Source organism: Dasypus novemcinctus, chromosome 21 (assembly GCF_030445035.2).
Source record: "Dasypus novemcinctus isolate mDasNov1 chromosome 21, mDasNov1.1.hap2, whole genome shotgun sequence".
Classification (NCBI taxonomy): domain Eukaryota; kingdom Metazoa; phylum Chordata; class Mammalia; order Cingulata; family Dasypodidae; genus Dasypus; species Dasypus novemcinctus.
This window is the reverse complement of record NC_080693.1, coordinates 37,205,041-37,226,100: the sequence shown is the minus strand read 5'-3', so window position 1 is coordinate 37,226,100 and position 21,060 is coordinate 37,205,041. Positions and strand designations below refer to the sequence as shown.

At 48.0% G+C, this 21,060-nt stretch overlaps 1 protein-coding gene across 3 annotated transcripts in view; it reads right to left on the bottom strand.

Moving 5' to 3' along the window:
* The window catches only part of RAB11FIP4 (RAB11 family interacting protein 4), a 113,504-nt gene that overhangs the window by 69,152 nt on the left and 23,292 nt on the right, over positions 1-21,060 (bottom strand). For all 3 annotated transcript variants that reach the window (XM_004467626.5, XM_004467628.4, XM_004467627.4), the window contains exons 2-3: positions 10,288-10,375; positions 8,249-8,337 (exon numbers count right to left, since the gene is read on the bottom strand). In XM_004467626.5, coding sequence (XP_004467683.1) covers positions 8,249-8,337; positions 10,288-10,375 — 177 coding nt within the window. The remainder of the gene's footprint in view (positions 1-8,248; positions 8,338-10,287; positions 10,376-21,060) is intronic.

The window sequence follows — 21,060 nt, the reverse complement described above, 5'->3', positions numbered from 1 at the left end:
GGCTCACTGCACTCCAAGAATGCTCCCGCCCGGCGCCTGGGAATCCAGGCAGTCTCATTCCACGGGGGGTGGCTGCCTCAGACCAGGGCCCTTCAATCCCTTATCCTCTTCCCAGAGGATGCTTACAGGGCACGCCAACAGGGCAGCTAACATTTGTTGAGTTCACACACCCTGCCAGGCACTGTCCAGCATCGAGGGGCAAGACTCTTCCTTGTCCATCCCAGCCTCTGCAGAGAGAACGTGGATGTCAGCTGGCCAGGGGCCAGGACATTGCAGAGGTCACAGTTCATAACCCCGGAAGCTTATCAAAAACTACTGCCACCTGGGTCCTACCTCTGGGGGGTCTGAGGTGTGGCCTGGGCATCGAGAATCTTCAAAACGCCCTGGTAATTCTAACATGCAGCAAAGTCTGAGAATCCCTGCTTTAGACAATTGGTTTTCAACCTTGGCTGTGCATTAGAATTATCTGGAGAACTTTTAAAAATAAATGACTGGCCTCTCCCCAGACCAATTAAATCAGAATCCCTGGAAGTGGGACCCTGACATGAATAATTTTGAAAGCTCCCCAGGTGATTCCAAAAAGCGGCCAGGGCTGAGAACTAGTAGCTTAGCCTGTGCTATTTCTGAGAACATCTGTCCTTAGGTGACTGGATGTGTGTATGTTTTCTCACCATCACCTGTGTTAAAAATTTGACTCACTAATGAGGGATCCAGAGGATTCAAAGGAGAACAGAGCTGGTGAAAGAAAGAATGCTGGAACAAGCTTACAAAGTCAGATGCAAAATTGGTTAATGTCCTACAGGGTAATAAAACCAAAGCTTTCCTCTTTTGCTCAGCTGTAAAAAAGACAGGCTATCCGTAGCGTTTATCAAGCTCTAAATTGGGGAGCCTAAGTTCTAAAGGTACGTGTGACCTGAGCAGCAGGGTCAGGTTAGGCAGGAGGTGGAGCATGGGGCTGTCCTAGGCAGCGGGCGTCCAGCTGAGCCTTCCTAGGACAGGGATGGCCAGAGGCAGGAAGTGGGGGGCAGACTGTCCAGGGAAGACCAGGTGAGGGAACAGACAAAAGGGGCTTCTACACCTGTCCTGCTTTTGTCCCAGCTACCTTTGAAGCAACTGGGCATCAGACATCCCCAAAGGTGAGAATCAGGCTCTTTTATTGTCATAGAAACCCTGAGGCTTGGGGTATATAAATCACTATTATTTTTTATGTTGGGGTAGGGTTGTTGGAACATACACACACACACAGCGGGGCCACACATAAGTAGAAAGGATCAAGGCTGCTGTGCTCCTCAGTCCCCCCGAGCTGTGAAACACCTTCCCAGGCTTTTCCACTCCTGGCAACCAAGGGGCCACCACCCACAGCTCCCCCGGCACAGCTGATCCCAGCTCTGTTTTTCAGAAGTATTTTTAGAATTTAAAAGTGCTGCTGTCATAGGTGGTTTTAGCAATGCCTGCTTCAGGATGGGTGAAATTAAGTTAAGTGTTGGACTGAACCTTCAAGGTTAAAAGCTCCCCCAGGCCAGTTCTGAAGGAGAAACACAGGGTAGATTTTTAAAAAACATTCTGGCATTTTTGGGGTTTGGCAAAGCTCCTTCTGAATGTGAGCAGAAGAGCCAGTTTGGGCTCAGGCTGAAGTTCAGGTTCCCAGCAAACCCATTCTTTGTGTCCTTAGGGAACTGCTTAAGCATAGCCTTGCAAACAGCGACTGGTTCCAGTGCTGGCGAGGGGGTGCAGGGAGGCCCGGGGGGCTGGGGAGAAAGAAGAAAGCTGGGTCTTTACTTCACCAGACTTCAAAATTAACAGCATGGATTAAAGCTTTAAATACAAAAATCAAGCACATAAAACAAAAATAAAAGAGAATAGTTTCAGTCTTGGGTGAGAAAGCTTTTCTAAGCATGACATAAAGGCAGAAACCGTAAAGAGAAAGATGGATGAATTAACTATAAAATATTAAGATTTTGCTGTCATAAAGCTAAAAGGTAAATGAGAAGATGAAAAAAATATTTGTAATGTATGTCAAAGAGCTAATACTTCCAGTTATTATAAATCAATAAAAAGTGACACATCAGTAGAAAGAAACAAGGGTGAAGAATGTGGGTAGATAATTCAGGAAGAGAGAACTCATTATGGCCAATAAAAGGAATCTAAGAAGTTGAACCGTATTATAGCCTAAGAGATTAATTCTGATTGTTGCTTTAAAAATTTGAGAAATCAGTAACACCCAGTGCCAAAGGGTAGTAGGAACCTGACAATCCTGATGGGAGAGTAATTGATACAGCTTTAGAAGACAGGAATTTGGCATGCATAGGAGAAGTGTTAGGATTCTGCAACCTTTTGATGCAATGGTTTCTGCCTACAGGAATTTATCTCAGAGGTTAACAAACTTCTGCAAAGGGCCAGATAATAACTATTTGGGGGTAGCAGATGTAGCTCAGTGGTTGAGCACCTGCTTCCCATGTACGAGGTCCTGGGTTCAATCCCTGGTACCCCTCCTCCACCCCCCCAAAAAGACTAACCATTTAAGACTCAGTGGGCTGTACAGTGTCTGTTCCATTATAGTGCTAAGGCAGCCATAGCCTATAGGTAAACACAAACTAGGCTGCATTCCTTTAAAACTTTATTTATAAAAACAGGAGATGGGATTGGCCCATGGGCTACAATTTACCAACAGCAGTGGTCATGTTGTAGGGAAAGAGCTATAAGGGTGATTATTACACTGCTTTTGTTATTACCCCAAATTGGATGAAAAAAAAATATGTGTCCAACAATAAGGAACTGGTAAATAAATAATAGTTATCTTTATATGATGAAATATTATATAGCAATTTTAAATTATAATATGACTACATTGTTACATAGAATTAAGCAGCTTGTGTAAATAAACTATTAGAACAAATAAAGTAGGTTAGTAAGGTTGTCATTATAAGACCAATATAGAAAAATCAAAAGCTGCCCTAAACAATAGCCAAAACCAATTAGAACATGTGAAAGCAGAAAGAACTATTCATAATAGCAATAGAAACTCTAAAATATAAATTCATCAACCTGAGAAGAAACATGCAGAGCCTGTTTGAGAAAATCATAAAACTTTCCTGAAGGGTGTAAAAGGTGAGAATTAATGAAGAGGTGTGCTGCATTATTGGATGAAAAAGTTCAATATTGCAAAGAAGCCAATTCCCTTCAATTGATCTACAAAACCAATTTCAAAAACAATCTCTAACAGGATTTATTTTAATAATAGATTGACAAAATGACCATTCTGCAAGAGAAAAAAATTGTAAGAGTTTAACAAAAAAAGGTTTTTTTAAAGGAAAACCATGAGGAGGCTTCCCCTATCAGATATCAAACTACAAAGCAAGAGTAACTGAAACTGTGGTTTGGGCATAAAAAAAGGTAGACAAATAGATCAATATAACAGACCAGAGACCAGAAAGTGACCCATGTTTATATGGAAATTTAGCTTATGATAAAGGGGAAATTTCAAATGATTAGAGAATGAAGGACTATTCAAGAGTAGCATTTGGGACTGCTGCAGATCCATTTGAAAAATAATAATGGCAAATAGCTAAAACCACCAAAAAAACAAAAGTAAGTTCCAGGTCGATCAAAGAACTAAACATAAATAATTTTAAACATTTGAAAAAAACAGAATATATTATAGTCTTGAGGTAGTCAAGACAGAAAATACACAAAATACAAATCACAAAATGATTGATAACTATGGTTATATCAGAACTTAAAAGTTCTGTACCATAAGATACCAAAAAAAAACAAGATTAAATAATATAAATGAAACGTATCAAGTTTGATAGCCAGACTACATAAAGATTTCTCATAAATCAATAAGAAAAAGACAAACAACCCACCTGAAAATGGGCAAATTCACGAAAGAAGAAAACCAAATGGTCAGAAAAGACGGTCTACCTCGCTAGAAAACAGGAAATGCACAAATGAAAGCAGTAATGAGTTTAGTGCCACCAGAATGTGCAGACAGAGAGGGGAGAGGAGAGGAGGGCCAGGGCAAGAATATGAGCAGGTAGACAACTTTCAGGGTTGGTAAAAGGGATGAGAAAATAGGCACCCTCATATATCATTGAATGATACAATTGGTACAGTATTTTTGGAAGAAAATGTTGACAGCATCTAATAAAAAAATAAAATTTTAATTTTAGCTATTATTTTAGGGGCCATGGGGCATGGATGGGATGCTGTGTCCACTTCCGTGTGAAGGGGAAGAGCTCAGCTCAGCCTTGGCCACCCCGAGGTGAACACGGGGCCGGCGGGAGCACAGGTGGAGCCTTCCTGGAGCTGAGGCCCAGGCCTCGATAGAGGGGCCAGGGCTCCCAGGGAGCTCAGCACGGGACCCTACTCCAGGTGGGGAGGCAGGCCGGGGACAGAGGGGCTGGGGGAAGCTTCCAGGAGGAGGTGCCACCTAAGCAAGTCTTAAGAGATGAGTAGACATTAGCCCAGGGCCAGTGGCCGGGAGGACCTCTCAGGAGAAAGACAGAATTTGTGCAAAGGCTGGGAGGCAAGAGACAAGAAAGGCAACTCAGAAAATGAGTTGCAGTCAGGCATCTCCAGTTTTGGGGCGCTGTGGTGAGAGAGAGGGCTGGAGATGTGCGTAGGGGCCGACTGTGGATTTTATACCACTGGTGAGGAGGGGTCCCGGAAGGGCTCTAAAGGGGAGAGGGCGCGCGGCCCTAGGGAAGAGCCCCAGGCAGCTCTGGGGATGAGGGCAGTGGAGAGACAGGCTGGGGCCTAGGAGACGTGGGGGAGGCCGGGCTGAGGAGAGCCCGCCGGCTGCCGCGGTCTCCAGCTGACCCCTAGGGGACGGCTGCAACACAGCAAGGGCTCGGCCCGTGGCCCTTCTTCCCCTCTACCCAAGTTGCTCCTGTCTTGCCCCTCCAGAGGCCAAGCGGAGCCTGCGCCTGGGCCTGGGGTCTCCAGGCTGTCTCGCCCCTTGTCGCCAGGCGCCTTTGAGCTGTCCTCCCCAGCCCCTTCCCAGTCTCAGGAGCGAGCTCAGGTCAACCCCGCTGCCCCGTGGGTGCTGACGACAGCCTGCCCACTGTGTCACCAGGCTCCAGCCACCTGAGCCCCGGTAAGGGCCAGACCGAAGGAACAACAACCTGAGAGAAAATGAGGTTGCTGAGATAGACTGCCTCGGTCTTTCCGCTTTTCTAGATTAAAATAATATTAAAATAATATTTGCCAGATTAAAATAATAATAATACTTTAACTCATTACATCCAAGATATTTTCATTTCATCACGTAATCAATATTTTTAAATCTTTGAGATGTTTTACATTCTTTTTTTACCGTAAGTCTTTGAAATCCAGTGTGTATTTTAGACTTACAACATTTCTTAATTCATGCCAGCACATTTTAAGAGCTCAGTATCCACTATTGGACAGTGAAGCTTTGAGGTACAAAAGTAAGGTTGTATGATGCAAACTTGTGCCAATCGTGTGTTTGAACAGAACAGTCTTAAGTCTCTATGGAAAACACAAGCTACCATAATCTCTCTACTACTTCTTAGTCTGTTTCTCATCCTTTTGCTGAGAGATTTGTTTCTAAGGTCTCCTTTGTTTTTTATTTTTTATTATTTTATTAGAGAAGTTGTAGGTTTACAGAAAAGCCATGCATAAAATAGTTTCCAAATACCATTCTCTTATTATCACCTTGCATTAGTGTGGTATATGTTACAAATACACTGTTTTTTAGCTTGTACTCTAATTGTACTATTAACTATAACCCGTGGTTTACATTAGGGTACCCAGTTTGGGTTGTACAGTCCCATGTTTGTTTAAATTTTTACGCTAGTAATGTATATACAATCTAACATTTCCCCAGTTTAATCACATTCACAGATATAACTCAATGCTGTTAATTACGTTCACCACTATCCATTACCAAAACTTTTCCATTGACCCAAATAGAAACTCTGTACAATTTAAACATTAACTCCCATTCTCCACCCTTGCCCTTGGTAACCCGTTTCTGACTCTACGAATTTGATTATTCAAATTATTTCCTATCAGTGAGATCACGAACCCTGAAGGCAACCTTTGAGTGAAAACAGCCAGACACAGAAGCGCAAATATAATCTCCAGATTTTGTAATCAGGAAAAAACAGTGCTTTGAAAAGGAGAGAACCTGCTTGGAGGCGGGCTCTTCACCCTCTCCCTCACCATTCCTCCTTGGCGCCTGTCCAGGAGGTGTGGGGGTGCAGTGGGGGACGGGACCCCACCCTCAGGTACCGCCGCTGGCCACACCCAGGCCACCGCCCTGCTCTGCTCCCCAGCGCTCGCAAGCAGGACTTTATTTTGACATTTGAAACACCCGTATCCAAGAGTAAAATGAAAGATGCAAACTTGTGATTTCAACATCACTTTCATATGCTAATCACCCAAATAACGGCATGGGGAGGAAGCGAATTAGTAAAGGTCTGTTTTCTCCTTCAGTTTTCACAACAAACCCTCGAGACTGGTATGGCAAGCCCTGCTCACAGCTGAGGAAACTGAGGCCCACAAGGGATGGGAGTAACTTGCCCAAGGTTTCTTGACCAGCCAGTGGCCAAAGTGGTTCTGGACCCAGAGCCTTCTGAATGATTCCACGGTCCTTGCAGCAGTCCACGAAGGGCCCGCTCCAGTCACCTCCCGGGCACTCGGGGCTCATCGCACACTGGAGACCCTCTGCCCTGGTCCAGTCCCACAGGTTGGCTCCAAGCACTTGTTCAGCCCACATCAGTTGGGAGCATCCAGGCAGAGCTCCTGCTTCTGGCCTGGGTGCCCACCTGGAGCCAGCTCCTCTCACTTGCCCCCGAGCCTCTCACTCGAGCCCAGCGTCCTAAGGTTTGCACCCCTGGGGGCCTGTACCTGTGCCTCACTTTGGTCTCTGACACCTTTGAACTTTGTCCTTCTCCAATTTGCTGGGTGGACTGCAGCATCTGGGGCCCTCTTCATAGAACCCCCCTCGCCCAGACCTGCCCAGAGAACCGCCTGGCCCTGCTGCCCAGCTGGGTCCTGAGGAGGGAACTATTGGCCAGATTGCCCTTTGGAGGCAACCGAAAATGTTCATGGTTTTGGGTCCAGATGAGGCACCAACCAGACGTGGAGAAAAGGTTTTGGAGCTGGCCTGGATAAGAAACCCAGAGAATCCTCTTCTAGCTCTGGGGTGGCCCCGTGGGAGAGGACCTCAGGGACTGTCAACCCAAGCACGCATCTTAAGCTCTGTTCCATGCAGGCATGGAGCTGCAAGGGTCTGGCAAATAGTTCCGAGTTTTATAATAAACACCATTAGGTGATGAGAAGGGCCTGCCGGCTCAGTTATGGCACAAAGAAAGGGGGCATTTTTCTAGTCCTGCCTGCTGACCTCAGGCTTGCCACTTTCCCTCTCTGGGACTCAGTGTCCCAAAAAGGGGGAGTAAAGATGCTCTGTGAGGACCCCCCAGCTCTAACACTGTCTGTTGTGGCTTCCGAGGGACTTCTGTGATTCTGTTCCAAAAACGATTTTTTTTTCTTCTTTATTTTCTTTTAAATGTTATATTAAAAAAAATATAAGGCCCCCATATACTCCCCACCCACCCCTACCCCACTCCTCCCACATCAGCAACCTCTTCCATCATCGTGGCACATTCACTGCACCTCGTAAATACATTCTAGAGCACCGCTGCACCACATGGGCAGTGGTCTACATTGTAGTCTACACTCTCCCCCAGCCCACCCAGTGGGCCATGGCAGGACACACAATGTCCAGCATCTGTCCCTGCAAGCACCACCCAGGACAACTTCAAATCCTGAAAATGCCCCCACATCATATCTCTTCTTTCCTCTCCCTTCCATCAGCAGCTACTGTGGCCACTTTCTCCACATCAGTATTACAATTGCTTCCCTTACTAATCACAATAGTTCCCCAGCAGAACACCAGTAAGTCCACTCTAATCCATACTCTATTCCTCCATCCTGTGGGCCCTGGGATGGTTAAGTCCAGTCCCCCTCTACATCAAGAGGGGCCTTAGATTCCACATGGATGATGGACGCAATTCTCCTGCTTGCAGTTGTAGGCACTCTTGGCTCCCCAAAAACTATTTCTTAAGTTCAAAGCTAGAAGACCCCCAGAAGGAGGCTCTCCTCCCAGATACTGAAAAGGTAAAGCACAGGAAAGAAACCAGGGGGGCAAGGCAGAGGCGCAGGAGGCTCTCCCCCACCCCCTCCAGGAGCAGGTGCCTGAGCCTGCCCCGGGGCTCACCTGCTCCATGCAGTCTGGGATCTCAGGTGCACACGGGAGTGTCCCTGTGCTCTCCACGGACAGCACGTCCTTCAGCAGCTCCTCACACCCTGCAGACAGACAGCGAAGGGTCAGCTCCTCCTCGGCCTAGCATGGCAACTTCGCTTCCGACTTATGAGCCTTGTTGAGGACAGCTGAGGGGAGGTGGGGACCTTGCATCTCCAAGAGATCAGCTGATCATTCAAAGACAGGGATCGAGCACCCAGGCTTTGGAGAAGCTGGCTCCAACCACGGTGGAGGGAGCTGACCCAGGTCCTTGCAAGAAGAGAGGCGCCTAAATGTGTAGGGCAAGCTGGGGACAGAGAAAATCAGGGAGGGCTTCCTGTAGGAAGGGATATAAAACGAATATGTCCTGCCTTGTTCACAAGGACTCCAAAGGCACACACTGCCCTGTGACTGAGGCTCCTGCAGTCTGCCAACTCCAGAACATCTAGGTAGGATAGTACCACCCTCAGGATGTCTCCTCTCTGGGTGACTCCACCACGCAGGTGGCCTCCTTCCCCAGCTCCTGAACAAAAGCTCTGAAGTTATGCTGGAGAATGAAGGTAAAACCTACTAAGTGCCTAGCAGAGGGCAGGGCTGTGGCAGACGTGTTGTCAGTAGTGGCTCTGTAGAAGCAAACAAATCCACCCAGAAAGTCCTTGTTAGGTGACACCTCCCCAGACACGCACCTCACTTCCCCTGGCGCTTCACTTCTATTTAAGTAAGTCCTGCTTCCTTCCCACCACCCCAGAACTCTGTGGTACCCCATAAAGAAGGATCCATGCCCACAGGAGGGAAGCGGGCTTCCTGCATCAGCACCTGCAAAGCCTCGGGCGTCCTGGAGGTGCCCGTGCTTTCTCTTTACAGCCAGGGAGGCCTTAACAGGCCCATGAGGCTGGTGACCAAAGCCACCGTCTCCAGACACGCAGCCCAGCACTGACGGCAGCTGTGTCCTGACTCCTGCGCTCTCACTACCGGCATTTGAATTTGGGAGGCAAGCGAGAGAGAAACACATGTGATAATGAAAGGGAGGTAAGGAAGGGATCAGGAGGGGTGAAGAGGGAGAGAAGGGGAAGGGAACAGATAAACGATCGAGTAGGGAGGGATACAGCCTGACCAGTTTGTTCAGGTTTGCCCAGAAATGTCCTTGTTTTAAAACTGGAAATCCTGTATCCTGGGATACTGGGAAAACCTTAAAGGGAGATGAGGGAGGGAGAGAGGAAAAAGGAAGCAGAGAGAAGAGCAAGGAGGCATTTCTCCATGGTTCTCCCTCCTGACCATGAGGGGAAGGGCAGAAGAGGCCCTGCTGAGGCCTGGGGCCGTGGCTCAGAGAGACTGCAGCAGTTTGATGTTGTTTATGAAATCTGAAAATAGATATTAGGTTATGTTTGTAAATTGGTCTATCTGAAGTTTTACTTTTACTTAATTAAATAATGATAAGGGCTTTGACTGGGCCCTGTCAGTAGGGCTTTGAGTCCCCATCCCTTGGTGAGTGGGGACTCACAGAGAAAAGATATGGCAAAGGACAGAGTTAGGAGTTTCTGTGCTGGAGCCTGGGAAGTAAGCACACAGAGGAGCAGGGCAGCTGAGCCCGGAGAGAACTGAGCCCTGGATAAATCCCGGGAAGAGAGGAACCCAGGAAGGCTGAGCCCTGGCAGATGTCCGCAGCCATCTTGCTCCAACACGTGGCAAATTTGGTGAGGGAAGTAACTTATGCTTTATGGCCTGGTGTCGTAAGTGCCTACCCCAAATAAACACCCTTCATATAGTATTTTGCATCAGTACCCTTTTGCTGACTAACACGGAGACGCACACAGCTGGGGCATCAGTGGAGGTCCAAGACCCTGCCTCTGAACCTCCACCTCCACCCCACGGGAAAACGGGGGCAGAGCCCATTTCTGGAACAGCTCCTGGGCTTCTGGGGGTGGGGGGACCGGAGCTTGGACAGGGTGCCCCAGCGTGTGCCGCTGGACCAGATTCCGAGAGGGCCCGAGCACCCCTCCCCCAGGACACCTCACCTTTCATGGCGAACACCCCTCGGCAGAAGTCTTTGAAGTTGATTCTCCCCAGGTCGTTGGGATCCAGATATTTCACAAGCTTTTCCACCTGCGGGAAGGAAGAGGGACAGCGGTGAAGCACCCAAAGACAGGGGAGGGCTGAAGGAGCTGGGGGGAGGCCGGGCAGAAGGGGGCTCAGCCACTGGCCTGGACTACCAGGGGTCCCTCCGAGCCCTCTCCTCCCTCGACTCAGGGGTCAGCACCAAGCCCCTGACAGTGGAGGGGTTACTTTATGCGCCCCAAGTCATCAGAGGACACAAGTGAAAAACAGCATAACCAACCCTGATTCAAAGAGCGAGGGTTTATTTGGGCCAAGCCTCCTCCCCCCTTTTCCCACAAAGACACTTGCTCAGGGAAAGTGAACAATCTGTCGACTTTAAAAAATGGTGAGGTGAAGATGGTCAACCACCACACCAGGGAATCAAGAGTGCCTACAGCTGCAAGCAGAGGAATTGCATCCATCATTTATGTGGGATCTAAGCCCCATCTTGATCTAGAGGTGAAGAGGACATCACCATCCCAGGGCCCACAGAATGGAGGAATAAAATATGGACTAGAGTGAACTTACTGATATTCTACTATAAAACTATTGTGACGAGTAATAGAAGAAATTGTAGCATTGAGGTGGAGAAAGTGGCCACAGTTGTTGCTCAGGGCAGGAAGAGGGAAGAAGAGATGTGATGTGGGGGCATTTTCGGGACTTTGAGTTGTCCTAAATGATGTTGCAGAGACAGATGCTGGACTTTATATATCCTGCTATAACCCACTGAATGGACTGGGGGAGAGTGTGAACTATAGGGTAAACTATTACCCATGTGGTGCAGCAGTGCCCCAAAATGTGTTCCCCGAGTGCAATGAGTGTGCCCCAATGACGGGGGAGGTTGTTGGTGTGGGAGGAGTTGGGTGGGGAGGTGGGGGGTATATGGGAACCTCTTATGTTTTTTAATGTAACATTTTTTGAGATGTATATATCTTCAAAAAAATACAATTTACAAAAATAATGGGGGTGGGGGGATGGGGAGTGGGTTATATGGGAACCTCTTATGTTTCTTTTTTTTTTTTTTTAAAGATTTATTTATTTATTTATTTTTAAAAATTTAATTCCCCCCCTCCCCTAGTTGTCTGTTCTCTGTGTCTATTTGCTGCGTCTTGTTTCTTTGTCCGCTTCTGTTGTCGTCAGCAGCACGGGAAGTGTGGGCGGGGCCATTCCTGGGCAGGCTGCACTTTCTCTCACCCTGGGCGGCTCTCCTTACGGGGCGCACTCCTTGCGCGTGGGGCTCCCCTACGTGGGGACACCCCTGCGTGGCAGGGCACTCCTTGCGCGCATCAGCACTGCGCGTGGGCCAGCTCCACACGGGTCAAGGAGGCCCGGGGTTTGGACCGCAGACCTCCCATGTGGTAGATGGACGCCCTAACCGCTGGGCCAAGTCCGTTTCCCCTCTTATGTTTCTTAATGTAATGTTCTTTATGTTCGATTAACTTTAATTTTAAAAAGTGTTTTAAAAAATGGTGGTTTCTTTCATACAAAAACAATACAAGTGGCTGTGGCTCAAGCAATTGAGCTCTCATTTGCCATCTGGAGGACCCAGAAAAAAGACATCCCAGACCCGTGCAGAGAAGCACAGGCCCCATGCAGGGCGAAGTGACATACCAAAAAGACGATGACGCAACCAGATAAAAACAGAGAAACAAAAACCAATACAAACACAGTGCAGAAAATCTAGAAAACAGGATGAAGCAAAACCCCAGTTTCCCACTTTTAAATATTCTTTTCTTTTTAAAAAGACATAGTTCTTTTAAAAGACATCGTTTTCTCCACAGTGCTTTTGATTTTGACGTTTGTGGTTCCATCTGGCAATGTCTGTTTTTCCTTCCAGCATCTGCCTGAACGTTCTCTAAATTTGCCTCTCCCAGAGAAGCCTGTCCTGCCCACCCCCATCCAAGCAGGGCCCACCTACTCTTAACCTTTCTTGTAGCACCATACGTTTCCCTTCAAGGCATTTGGTGCGATTTGTAAGTATGTGCTTATGTGATTATTTAATTGACTTGTACCTTCCCTTTTTAGAATGGAAGCTTCCTGGGGGCAAGAACCACGCCTGTTTTTTATATGTTTTCTTGTTTTTAACTGTGTCTGCTTCAATCACCACTGTATACTTGGCAGCCTGACTGACACAGCGTAGAAGCTTCATAAATATTTGTTGGATAAACGAATATATATGATTCCACAAAACATCCCTGTTTTTCAGGCTTTTGACCCCAGTTGCCAAATTGCTCTCTGTAAAGACGTGTTAGTCTTTAGTGGGTGCAACTTACTTTGAACTTGCCAGCCCTGGCTATTTTTTTCCTAGTTTTCGACAATGGTCAATTTTGTAAGAACGAGCTTTTCCAGTTAATTGGATCCACTTTCTAGCCAATATCTGAGGTTCAGTTTCTTGGTAATTTTTCCTGGCGCCTGTAGCTGACTGGCAGCCCCTCCACAGTACACGTGCAAGCTTTCCCTCACTCATCCGATTGTTCCTTCATTCGGCCTGTGATGACTCGGCACCCCATGGGGGCTGACGGTGGCAGCTGCCACCTTCACACGTCACACCCACACACCCGTGCACAGTCACGGACACACATGCACACGTGTGCACAGCCTCATCCCTCCCCTTTCCCCAGTAACCACCCCTGCTGCCCCAGCAGCCGTAGCACAGCCGGGCAAGGACGACCTCGCTGTTAGGACCCAGGCAGGGTCGTCGATGAAGGACACTCGGCATTTCGGAGGCTGCAGAGCACAGTATGGAGGAAAGACATCACCGCGGCTGCGTTATCACGGGCAGACTTCCACACTAGACCCCATCCACCCACCCGTGCTGGGGGATTCCTCTATTCTTAAGGACCACATCTGCTGCATGCTCGCAGGGTGCTTTCCATGGTGGCAGGTGCAGGGGTGGTCTGAAGCCCTGCTCACTGCCAAGGCCTGGCACCGTGGGGTAAGTCCTGCAAGCTCTGGGAGATGAGCAGTGGGCTGGGAGAGACCCTGCCAGGGCCATCTGCCCTCCCCGAGCCTGGGGCTCTGCTCTAGCACCTCTATTCTGGCCAATCCCGCGTTTCCTGTCCAGTCTGAGTCTGGGGTGGGAAGGGGCCACGAATCATCCTAATGCCTGAACCTGGGACCCAGCGGGCTCTCAGGAAAAGCCTGTGGAACTGCAGTGAAATAGGAAGGTGGCCTTCTGCCAGCTCCTGTCCCCGCTGGAACCTCCTTGGCATGGAGGCTGCCTCCCAAGACCCCACCCCAGCAGCCTCTGACACTGCCAAGCAATGATGTGGCTTCTGAAAATAAAAATGCCCAGGTGCCACCTGCAGGGCTGGAGGGGGAGCCCACCCACCACCCCAGCTGGCATCCCGCCTCCTCTCCTCCTGCCTCTTGTCAGTGGCATTGAAGGAACTCTAAGAATAGAGGCTACGGGCACCCTGCCCTCCCCAGCCTCCTAGCACTCACCGCTACAATCCTCTCCGAGGCTGGGGACTGTGCCTTAATCCTCTCGATGCAGCCCCCACCCCTCTTCAAATCAAGGATAGAGTCTGCCACAGAATCCTGGCAGATGGCGAGGACCCCCAGACTCAAATCCACTCAAGAGGCTGCAGGCTGTGGATTCAGATTCTGTAATTCCTTGGGGCCAGGAGGCACTGGTGGGGCCAGGCCGTCCATCCTCCAGCTTCCAGGAAACCCGGCTGTATGGTCACAGGCAGAGAGATAGGGTCCTGAGGGCCCGCAGGCAGATCCCCCAGCACCCCTGAGCTGCGGGGGAGGCTGCAGCCCAGAGCTGTGACGTTCTTTTTCTGTAGCTGCTACAACAGGGCTCCTCAAAGACTGGAGGCCCCTGAGAGGAGTGGGCACGAAGGCGTCCTGTGGACTTCGGGAGCCTGTTAGAGAACACTCAGCCTTATTGCACAATCCTGGCAACAAGCACTACTTCTCAATAAGCCCTGAAGGCAGGCTCAACGGCTGTTCAATCCACGGCAGTGCAGCTTATGGGGGAGCTCTCAGTCCTGCGTGTGGGGTGCACGAGGGCTGGGGCTGAGCTCTGGGCAGGTGGTCTCACTTCATCCTCACAACCACTGCAATAGTAGCTGCTAGTGTAGCCCCTACTCCACAGTGGAGGGAACCAAGGCACAGAGGGGTGCAGACATTTTGACAAAGTCACCCAGTGGTAACTGCTTCTTGAACCCAGGTCTCGCCAACCCCAGAGTATGAGCCGCTGCACTCTACTGCCTTCCTGAGCCCCTGCCACATGGGTGCCCTCACTTTAGGCCAGAGGCAGGTTCTTGCCACACGGCCTGTCCTGAAGTGCTGGTTCAGTGCCCCCTTTCCCCTCCCTCGTGTCACGGGGCTGGGAACTCCCACCTTGACCACAAAGATCTGGGTCTTGCAGAGCTTTTAGGACTGGAGTAACCTTCTGTCAGTGCCCCCAGGGGTGCCTCAGACGTGAGGCTTCACTGACCCTCAGGCTCCAGCCGACCAGCCCTTCATTTTACAGACAGAGCAGCCAAGTCCCAGGGATGGGAGGGGCTCGCTCAGGGAGCTCGGTGCAGCAAAGCATCTCCCTCAGGTGGGGTACCAGTCTGCCAAAGGGCTGCCAATGCAAAGTACCAGAAATCTGTTAGCGTTTATGAAGGCTACTTCTTTGGGAGTAAACCTTACAGTTCCAAGGCTGTAAAAAGTCCGACTCAAGGCACAATAAGAGGTGCCTTCTCACCAGTCAGCTGCCCCGTGTTGAAGCAGGATGGCAAGCGATCTCCGCCCGGCCTCTCCTTCCCCTCTGGCTTCCTCTTCCTCCTGAACTCTGTGGGCCCAGCCTCTTGAGGCTTCGTGCTCAGGTGACCCTGCAGTCCTCTCTCTCCTGGCATAGGGCTCATTTCTTTCTGACCTTCTAGAGCAATCTCAGCTGTTCCACTCTCTTTCCAAGGTCAGCTGCAAACTGTCAGGCAAATGGCTCATCTCTCCCCGGGGCCCCAGCTGCTCAAGCCTTCTCCTTTATGTCACACAGCAGGATCGAAAATGACAGAGCCAGGAAGTGGACTTGGCCCAGTGGTTAGGGCATCGCCTACCACATGGGAGGTCCACGGTTCAAACCCCGGGCCTCCTTGACCCGTGTGGAGCTGGCCCATGCGCAGCGCTGATGCATGCAAGGAGTGCCCTGCCACGCAGGAGTGTCCCCCGTGTAGGGGAGCCCCATGCGCAAGGAGTGCACCCCGTAAGGAGAGCCGCCCAGCGCCAAAGAAAGTGCAGCCTGCCCAGGAATGGTGCCGCATACACGGAGAGCTGACACAACAAGATGACGCAACAAAAAGAAACACAGGTTCCCGTTCCGATGATAAGGAGAGAATCGGTCACAGAAGAACACACAGTGAATGGACACAGAGAGCAGACAACTGGGGGAGAGAAATAAATGAAAAATAAATCTTTGAAAAAAAAATGACAGAGCCCTCTCTTCTGTGTGTCTGTCTGTGTGCGTGTCCACTGATAGCAGATCCAACAAGGGGGCGGAGACTCAACCTGAGTCACGCCCACTGACATATCAGATCAAAAGCCCTAATCTTAACATGTAATCGAATCAAAGACACCTCTAATGCAACCAAAGGGTATCACACCCAGAGGAGTAGATTAGTTTACAAACATAATCTTTCTCTTTTTGGGATTCATAAAATAATCTCAAACTGCAGGTGGTCTTTGTGGTGAAGCCGGCCCTCAGCAGAAGGGGTGGGGCTGCCAGCCAGTGAACACCCAGGCATGACTGGCTCCCCCCGGGGGCTCCTGCTGTGGCACCTGGGCAGGGAGAGAATGGGGGCTGGGCCTGCCAGGGGCTCCTGGAGCAGCTGCTGTCCTGGAGGCACACACAGCTGGCTGCCAGCTGGCTGCCAGGGGAATCAGCTGTTTCACTGGCAGTAAAATATTGATCTTTCTTTTTTTGGGCCACTCGGTTGTGGGGCTTCTCCTTCTATTTCTGTTGCCTTTCTCTTCAGGCTAATTTCCCCCCATTCATTCCTGCCGGGTTATATCTCCTCTAGTTCAGGCCAGATGCTGTTAAAAGCTTCGATGCAACTGCCCTGGGATTGCCAGCCAGACCTTCCCTGAGCCTGTGCCAGCTGCCCACAGCTCCCTAATTTCAAGATCTGAAAGCCACACAAAGACTCAATCAAGCCATGTAATTTTCTGAGGTCTGAGCTGCCTTACACGAACAAGGGAGATAGGCTGGCTTATGCTGAGGTCGTAGGTTCAGTGCACACTGAGGTGCCTAATAATGTCAACTATTACTACTAATAAAAGCAGATGCTTAGTAACGCTCACTTTGTGCCAGGCACTATGCTAAGCAGTCTATACACACTAATTCATTTATTCATCACAACTACCCTGTGAGACAGATACTAATTATTCCCATTTTACAGATGAGGAAACTAAGGTGCAGAAAGGCTATGGTTCAAGGTTAAGGTCACAGAGATAATATGAAACAGAGTGGGGATTTGAACACAGGCAGCCTGACTCCAGCGTTCACGCTCTTAACCAATACTTAACTATTATTCCTACTAAAATCATTATAATCACTGTTATTATTATTCTTACAACTTCTGGACTTGAGCTGACCAGAGAAGGAATGAATCTGAATTCTGTTCTTTTTTCATTTACAAAAACTTACACGGGTACAGATAACCTTTGCTTAAGAATCTGAATATTAAAGATCATTTCAGAGTGTTGTGCTGCTAAAGCAGAGGTTGCCAACTAGCATCCTAGACAGATAGACAATTTTTAAATTTAAATGCCAAATGGTTTCCAAGGGCCAGGTTGAGGATAGGGGATTGGGAGTTGATTCTTAACGGATGCAGAGTTTCTGTTTGGGGTGATGGAAAAGTTTTGCTTTTGGAGGTTGGTGATGGTAGCAAAACACTGTGAATGTAATTAACACCACTGAATTACATATCTGAATGTGGCTAAAAGGGGAAATTTAAAGTGGTATATATGTTGCTAGAATAAAAATTAACAATAAAAGACCAGGACCGTACAACACAGCGATCCCTAATATAAACCAAGGACTACAGGTGGTTGAGCAGTTATAATAACATTCTCATCAGTTTTAACAACGTTACCACATTAATGCAAATGGAGGCAGGCATACGGGAACTCTGTATTTTCTGCATGATTTTTTGGTAAACATATCTTCTCTAACAAAAAACAAAACCAAAGAAGACTTCCACACTTTAAGACGGAGTAAGCACACTACACACTATCTCTTCCACTGATTGCAACCAAAAACCCTGGACAAAACGCATAAAGCTGCCATGTGAGGAATCTGAAAAGGAAATAACAGCAGGATAACTGGGGAGGGAAGTAAAACCTTGAAGTAAGACGCCTGCGGTGCCAAGCTCTGAGATGAGTCTGGGTCTGCTGAAGCCACACACGCACCTCTGTCTGTACAGTTTAGACATGCGTCCACTCACATCTCATCCTGGTGCTCACTGTTTGCCAAAAGAAAAGATTTTCTTCTCATTTGGAAATGCAACAGAACAGTCCTGAATGCTATTAAAAATAAGATGTACCCTTCAGATGTACCTGCCTTCAGAATGACAGAACTTCCCATCTGAGAAAAGAAAACAAAAATAAAAAGGAGGAGGCAGACTTGGCGCAGTGGTTAGGGTGTCCATCTACCACATGGGAGATCCACGGTTCAAACCCCGGGCCTCGTTGACCCGTGTGGAGTTGGCCCATGCGCAGTGCTGATGCGTGCAAGGAGTGCCCTGCCACGCAGGGGTGTCCCCTGCATAGGGGAGCCCCACACGCAAGGAGTGCGCCCCTTAAGGAGAGTCACCCAGTGCGAAAGAAAATGCAGCCTGCCCAGGAATGGTGCTGCATGGAAAGCTGACACAACAAGATGACACAACAAAAAGAAACACAGATTCCTGTGCCGCTGACAACAACAGAAGCAGACAAAGAAGACTCAGCAAATAGACACAGAGAACAGACAACCGGGTGGGGGGGGGGCGGAGAAGGGGAGAGAAATAAAAATAAATAAATCTTTAAAAAAATAAATAAAAGATTTTGTTTTTTTAAAAAAAGGATGAATATGGTGGTAAGTTTCCTAATTTATTTTTTCCTTGCATATCTTCTGGCCTTGACTCAGAGTAGCCCAAATCCCAGAACTGTGCAACAGGTGCAAACAGAAAAAGCTCCAAAAGAAATTCTTGCTTTCTGATCAGTGGCTGGGGAAGAGGAGTGGGGGCTTTGGGATAGACAGAGTGGGGAATAAATGCCCTGTTTCACTCTCCCCCGCCTTGCTCCCAGGCAAGCTCTAGTTCCAAAGTTGAGAGGTGGCAGCAGCAACAAGAACCTTGCAAGCATCCAAAGCTCTGAGAGAGGAAAAATCCTTCTCCCTGAAAAGAGAAACTGGGGAAGGAGATCCTTGTGGTCCAGAGTGTGGGGCAAATTCCTGTTCCTCTTTTCTCTCGTTTTCCTCTCGCCGCTTCTCTCTGGAGGCGGGCCCAATCTTGGGAGATGTGCAGCGGCAGAGAGAGGCCAAAGCCTCCAATTTCTAACTGAAGGCCAAGGAAAAAAGGCCTTAATTTCAGGGAGCTGGAGAGGATGGATGGAGCTCAAGAATGGGACCCCAGGAAGTTCCAGGTCCACTCCTGAGCTGCACGTGCCGGGTGCTGATTCAAGTCCACACCGCAGGCTTTGGAACTGAATGACAAGGTAGGCACCCAAAACAGCCGCTGAGGGCACTCACATGGGTGAATCTGAATAGCACTGCAGAGGCTGGAAAACTACTGACATAGGAGCTGTAGCCCACCAGAAGGCCTGAGGATTCAACCTAATAAGGTGGATTTCCTGAAAAAGCAAACAAGCAAAACACTAACATTTTCCAGAGGATTTTAACAGAACCTTGAGTCTCATAATAATATAATACTCAAAATGTCCACGTCACAAGACAGTCAATAGACACCAACCCTAAAGTAACCCAGATGTCATTATTATCAAAGAATTAAAGCCGTTTTCATAACCATGTTCCAGGAAGTAAGGATGAACACTCTTGAAGCATGGAAATAAATTCCCAGCAAAAAAATAGAAGCTATAATAAAAATAACTAAATGATCATGTTAGAACTGAAAATTAGGATCAATTCACCAGAAGACAAAATAACCCTAAATCAGAAGACAAAATAACCCTAACAAATGAGCTCCAAAATACATGGGGTAAAAACAAATGGAATTGAAGGGAGCAGATGTGGCTCAAGTCACTGAGTGCCTGCCTCCCGCATAGGAGGTGCTGGGTTTGGTTCCTGGTGCTTCCTAAAGAGAAAACAAACAGACAAGGAGCAGACAATGAGCAAAAAACCCAAACAAACAAAAAAACAAACAACGAGCAGATAAGTGTAAACAACAAACAAAAACAAGAAGCATACAGATGAGGGAGCCACCTGCGGCGGGAAACTAACAGAACTGAAAGGGGAAATAGACAAATCAACAGTTATAGTGGACAATTTCAGTACTCTCCTCTCAGTAACCAACAGAACTAGTTAGATGTAAAATCAACAAGTATATAAAAAAAGACCTGACCACCACCATCAACTAGACTAACCTGACTGACATTTACAGAACACGGCACCCAGTGACAGCAGAAACATTCCCCAATGTTTCACATGAATGTTGGTGAAACATGAAACATTCACCAATATGTGCCACACCCTGGGCCATAAAATAAACCTTAACAAATTTAAAAGAATTAAAATCCCATAAAATATGTTCTTTGACCATGATGGAATTAAACAAAAAATCAATAACAGAAGGACATCTGAAAAATTCCCAAACACTTGGAAATCAGACAACATATTGTCTACATAATCTGTGGGTCACAGAGGAAGTCTCAAGGGAGATTAAAAATATTTTGAACTAAATGAAAATAAAAATACAACATAAAATATGTGAGATGCAGCTAAACCAGTGCTTCCAGGGATTTTATAGCATAAATGCATACTTTAGAAGAGAAGAAAGATCTCAAATCAAAAATATCTTAAAAAAAGCTAAGGAGAAAGGGAAAAACAAACCCAAAGCAGGAAAAGGGAAGGAAATAATAAAGATAAGATTCTAAACTTAAAAATTAAAAACAGGAAAAAACAGTAGAGAAAAGTCAATGAAACCAAAATCCAGTTCTTTGAAAAGATTAGTGAAATTGATGTACCTCTAGCCAGATTTTCCAAAAAAGAGAGAGGGAGAGAAAGAGAGAGAAGATACAAATTGCCAATATCAGAAATGAAAGCAGGGGGAAGTGGATTTGGCTCAAAAGATACAGCGTCTGCCTACCACATGGGAGGTCCAGGGTTCAAACCCAAGGCCTCCTGACCCGTGTGATGAGCTGGCCCATGGGCAGTGCTGATGCACACAAGGAGTGCCCTGCCACACAGGGGTGTCCCCTGTGTAGGGGAGCCCCATGCGCAAGGAGTGACCCCACAAGAAGAGCTGCCCAGCGTGAAAAAAGCGCAGCCTGCCCAGGAGTGGCGCCACACCCACAGAGAGCTGACACAACAAGATGACGCAACAAAAAGAGATACAGATTCCTGGTGTCGCTGACAAGAATACAAGCCGACACAGAAGAACACATAGTGAATGGACACAGAGAGCAGACAATGGGAGGGTGGGCGGGCCAAGGGCCAGGGAAGGGGAGAGAAATAAATTAAAAATTAAAAAATCTTCAAAAAAAGA